This window comes from Helianthus annuus, chromosome 17 (genome assembly GCF_002127325.2).
Source record: "Helianthus annuus cultivar XRQ/B chromosome 17, HanXRQr2.0-SUNRISE, whole genome shotgun sequence".
Classification (NCBI taxonomy): Eukaryota; Viridiplantae; Streptophyta; class Magnoliopsida; order Asterales; family Asteraceae; genus Helianthus; species Helianthus annuus.
Genome location: NC_035449.2, coordinates 83,608,405 through 83,611,274, shown reverse-complemented (window position 1 = coordinate 83,611,274; position 2,870 = coordinate 83,608,405). Strand labels below are relative to the sequence as shown.

General features: G+C 34.5%; 1 protein-coding gene across 1 annotated transcript; it reads left to right on the top strand.

Annotated features, from left to right (window-relative positions):
• Window positions 1–1,137: 1,137 nt before the first annotated feature.
• Window positions 1,138–2,529, top strand: LOC110926537 (malonyl-coenzyme A:anthocyanin 3-O-glucoside-6''-O-malonyltransferase). The gene has a single exon (XM_022170321.2). It carries the CDS (start codon window positions 1,145–1,147, stop codon window positions 2,495–2,497), a length of 1,353 nt encoding a protein of 450 aa, XP_022026013.1. The 5' UTR covers window positions 1,138–1,144; the 3' UTR covers window positions 2,498–2,529.
• Window positions 2,530–2,870: the final 341 nt, after the last annotated feature.

Genomic DNA, 2,870 nt, shown 5'->3' with positions numbered 1-2,870 from the left:
ACGATGTAAAAACGTTCACCCACACACGCACGTTGCGTCGTGTTAACTCGCAAAATTTAGACGAAACGTAAAAACGTTAAACCAAAGACGCACGTTGCGTTGTGTTAAGTCACAAAATTTAGAACGAAGCATAAAGCGATAAATTTGTAGAAAATGAGAACTATAAAGGACCAAAGTTGAAAATAAAAAAAAGTTGTGAGGATAGATTGCAAAAGATAAAAAGTTTTGTGTTAAAAGTAAAAAAAAAAGTTTTGGGTTAAAAGTAATTTATGAAATACTTTTGGGTGAATAGTAAAAAAATCATGTTTTTTTTTTTTTTTTTTTTGTGTGTAAAACCCACAAAGCGAAGGTTACAATAACCATATGCATAACAATTTTTTCTTTGAAAAAACCCCAAAGCCAATATTAGAACACATAAGTAAAAAAAATCAAAGTGGTTAAATCGCAAAAGATGGAAACTAATTGGAAGTGAAAAATCAAATTAATCAAATGGGTTAAATTGTATAAGATGGAAACTTTTGAATTAGAAGTGAAAAATCAAATTAATCAAATGGGTTAAATTACCAAAGATTAAAACTTTAAACTCAAATTGTCAAAGATTAATACTTTAGGGTGAAAAAGGAAACAAAGATTAAAATTTTAAACTTAACTTGCCAAAGATTGAAACTTTAGGATTAGAAATGAAAAATTCAAATTTATTTTGAAAAACGGTAAATTACCAAATATTAAAACTTTAAACTAAAATTGTCAAAGGTTAAAACTTTAGGGTTAAAAAGGAAACAAAGATTAAAATTTTAAACTTAACTTGCCAAAGATTGAAACTTTAGGATTAGAAATGAAAAATTCAAATTTATTTTGAAAAACTCCCAAAGCCATTTGTACAAGTATCATATGCATAAAGTAGTTGGTTATTAATAAGGTTTTAATTACTACCAGATCAAAGGTTTGACTAACCTACATCTGTAGCAACGCCACATGGAAGTTATTTATGATCTAAATACATTGGAATATTTGTTATGAAAAAAGGAGAGGAAAAAAAAAACAGATAGAGATGTCAAATTGGAAACCATGTTCCTATCCCTATAAAACCTTTACAAGTACCCTACTTTCTTTTGAACATTTTTGAAAGGTGCAACAACATATCATGGGTTCCTTAACCGTCTTTACTGTTCTTGAAAATTCCCAAGTATCGCCACCATACACTACCGTAGGTGACAGGTTGTTGCCACTCACCTACTTCGACTTCCTATGGCTAAGGCAACCTCCAGTTCACTATCTATTCTTTTATCAGTTGTCTATCACACAAACTCAATTCATTGAAACTATTATTCCCAGCCTTAAACACTCGTTATCAATCACTCTTCAACATTTTTTTCCACTCGCTGGTAACTTGATTGTGTATCACACTTCTACCAAAAAGCCAGAAATCCGTTATGTTAAAGGTGATTCTGTCGCGGTTACTTTTGCAAAATGTGACCTTGATTTCAATGAACTAACTGGAAACCATCCCCGAGATTGTGAAAACTTTTACCATCTTATCCCTCAATTAGGTCAGGCTTATAAAACTTCAGATTTCACAAAGATCCCCGTGTTCTGTGTTCAAGTGACACTCTTTCCAAACTCTGGAATTTCTATTGGAATGACGAATCACCACTGCCTGGGTGATGCTAGCACTAGATTTTGTTTCTTGAAGGCATGGACATCGATTGCTCGATTTGGTTCAGATGAGTCGTTCCTAGCTAATGGAACTTTGCCAATTTATGATAGACCGATCCAAAATGCGAAACTTGATGAAAGTTATTTGAGGTTTGCAAATGTTGAAAATTTTGAAGATTATCAACCTCCAAAACTAGGCGGACCAACTGACAAAGTTCGCGCCACCTATATTTTGCCTCGACCTTTGCTCAATAGGTTGAAAAATTTGGTTTCAACAGAACTACCAACATTAGCATATGTATCATCTTTTACTGTTGCATGTGCTTATATCTGGAGTTGCATGGCAAAAATGCGCAACGATGGGCTGCAAATGTTTGGCTTCGCCATCGATTGTAGGGCACGCATGAATCCCACACTCCCAGTAACCTACTTTGGCAACTGTATTGGAGGATGCATAGCTATGGAAAATAGCACACAATTAACCGGACAAGAAGGGTTTGTGACCGCTGCAAAATTGATTGGAGAAAAACTACATAAGACTTTGACCGATAAGGATGGAATTGTTAAAGAAATAGAATCATTCAAGGACTTGTTTTCCAACGGGTTTCCTACAACAACGATCTGGGTTGCTGGAACACCAAAGCTCAAGTTTTATGACATGGATTTTGGGTGGGGTAAACCCAAAAAGATCGAAATAGTTTCGACTGATTATAATGGGGCGATATCCGTAAATGCTTGCAAAGAGAAAAATGAAGATCTCGAGATTGGCGTTTCCCTTTCGAGAACCGAGATGGTGTCTTTCGTTCGTATCTTTGAGGATAGTTTAGAAAAATATATCTAGATGCGTCATATTATTAGATCCTTGTTGAGTTATTCGATTAGGGAAATATATCTAGATATATGCATCATATTACATATTCTTGTTGAATTTTTTTTTTATTCTTGTTGAATTGTTGTTTAAACTTTACATCTCCCATCCGTAATGTATCTTACACTGTTTGCTTCCAGAGCTTTAAACGTTAATTCAAATAGATCACTTCGTAGTCTTTATAGTTGTCCTTTAGTGCAGTTGTGCATGTCGGTATATCATCAAACCCGAAAATACCCGCAGCCACATTCATTATCAAATCCGAAAATACTCACAACATACCACATTCATAACTATTAGGGGGGACGGGGTGCCCCATTGTGAACCCTTCATCACGCGTCAAACA

Coding starts and splice junctions, on each gene's coding strand:
- LOC110926537 (XM_022170321.2), top strand. CDS start 1,145: ATGGGTTCCTTAACCGTCTTTACTGTTCTTGAAAATTCCCAAGTATCG.